The 1,473-nt window shown below is 47.7% G+C and overlaps 1 protein-coding gene across 2 annotated transcripts in view; it reads right to left on the bottom strand.

Moving 5' to 3' along the window:
- Window positions 1–1,473, bottom strand: part of LOC106533729 (solute carrier family 25 member 44) — a 7,339-nt gene that overhangs the window by 2,517 nt on the left and 3,349 nt on the right. Inside the window, exons 2-3 of one of the 2 annotated variants that reach the window (XM_014030155.1) lie at window positions 388–1,137; window positions 108–230 (exon numbers count right to left, since the gene is read on the bottom strand). In XM_014030155.1, coding sequence (XP_013885609.1) covers window positions 108–230; window positions 388–1,021 — 757 coding nt within the window. In that variant the 5' untranslated portion in view covers window positions 1,022–1,137. Of the gene's footprint in view, window positions 1–107; window positions 236–387; window positions 1,138–1,473 lie in introns of both variants that reach the window. The other variant, XM_014030154.1, reaches the window with a different exon arrangement.

The following is a 1,473-nucleotide window of genomic DNA, read 5'->3' as shown; positions in this document are numbered from 1 at the left end:
CCAGCACTGTGTGTGTGTGTGTGTGGAGAAAACATACATCTGCCACAGAAGGTGAATAGTTTTTAAAACAGCCTAAATGAAGCAACCTAAAAGCCTTGCGTGCTTACTTGTACTCTTGCACGAACAACATCCATAGGGTTTGTGATGGTGGAGGCGGTTGCTGCTGCCATTGGTCCTGCCACAGCCTGCAGGATCAGGTGGGGACACTGACTTGGTGCTAATAAAGACAGCTGTTCTGAGAAGGTAAAGAATAGTAACACAGTGTAAAGCCAAAATATGCCAATAAAAGTGCACATCTGCCATTCAGACCTCAGTAGTCTGACATAGTTGTCAACCTTGAATGTCAGGAGATGCCATGCTAAAGACAGGAAAAGGGTGTTGATGTACCTGCATAAAGATGATAAAAAGGCCACCAGAGAGCACTGTTGGGGATGTATGTGAGCAGCGATGCCAGGTAGCCCCGGTAAAATCCCCTGAAGCCGTCGGCTGTGAATATCTGCACGGTGATGTCTCGCGTCTGCCCAAAGGTAGGCCTGCGTTTGGTTGTAGCGAGCATCATTTTGGGTTTGACTTTGAAGCGGGACAAGTGTTCCCCTTGGCCTTGCATCATCAGGTGCTGGGACACCACATCTATGGGCACGGTGATGGTCTGAGCCACCAGGGACGCTGCTCCTCCTGCCACTACTGACTTGACCGTGTTGCTGGGCGTGTGAAAGGACACATACCTGCGCACCAGTTCGTAGGTGGTGATGTACGCCTGACCAGCCACCAGAGTGAACGTGTTGATCATGAAGCCACGGTACAGGCCCCTCATGCCCTCTGCTCCCAGAATTTTGCAGAAAGCATCAAAGGTGCCAGAGTACAGGGCTTTTCCTTTCTGCACCTGCAGGCGGGTACGAATCAGGCTGAAGGGGTAGACCGTGGCCCGGGTAGTCAAGGTCATGAACACACCCAGTGAGTAGAACTTCCTCTTGTCCAGGTCCTCCCATTCGATAATCTGGATGGCACCTTTCTGCTGCATGGCGCCGGTCAGGGCAGCGTCACCGCCCTAAATCCACAGAACACGTGAGCTTCGGCCACACTCACACATCCATCCCTTGTTTTAGGGCCTGGACCCCAGGAACCCAACAGTGCAATCTGTAAAGAATCACAGAAGTTTAGAAAAATAAACACCAAGCTTATGGTTCCTTTTGCTCAAAGATGGTTCTCAAATTATTAAAAAAATAATAAAAACTAGATACGGCATAGCGATAGCATAAACATATGCAAAGCACCCACACACTAGAACTCACGGTTGTGGCTGTTTAAGATGTTCTTGTATTTATATGAGAAGTGACTTTAGAATGGTCTTTACAAATAAAATATTTTGCTGATGGAAAACTTAAAACAAAAGATCAGATCAAAGGAAAAAAATTGTATAGGTCCTCTGGACGGGTTCTTCTTTAATGAAACGTTTCGTCTCTCTTCCAAGAG

The sequence above is a fragment of the Austrofundulus limnaeus genome, unplaced genomic scaffold (genome assembly GCF_001266775.1).
Source record: "Austrofundulus limnaeus strain Quisiro unplaced genomic scaffold, Austrofundulus_limnaeus-1.0 Scaffold1008, whole genome shotgun sequence".
NCBI lineage: Eukaryota > Metazoa > Chordata > Actinopteri > Cyprinodontiformes > Rivulidae > Austrofundulus > Austrofundulus limnaeus.
This window is presented reverse-complemented; position numbering and strand designations above follow the sequence as displayed.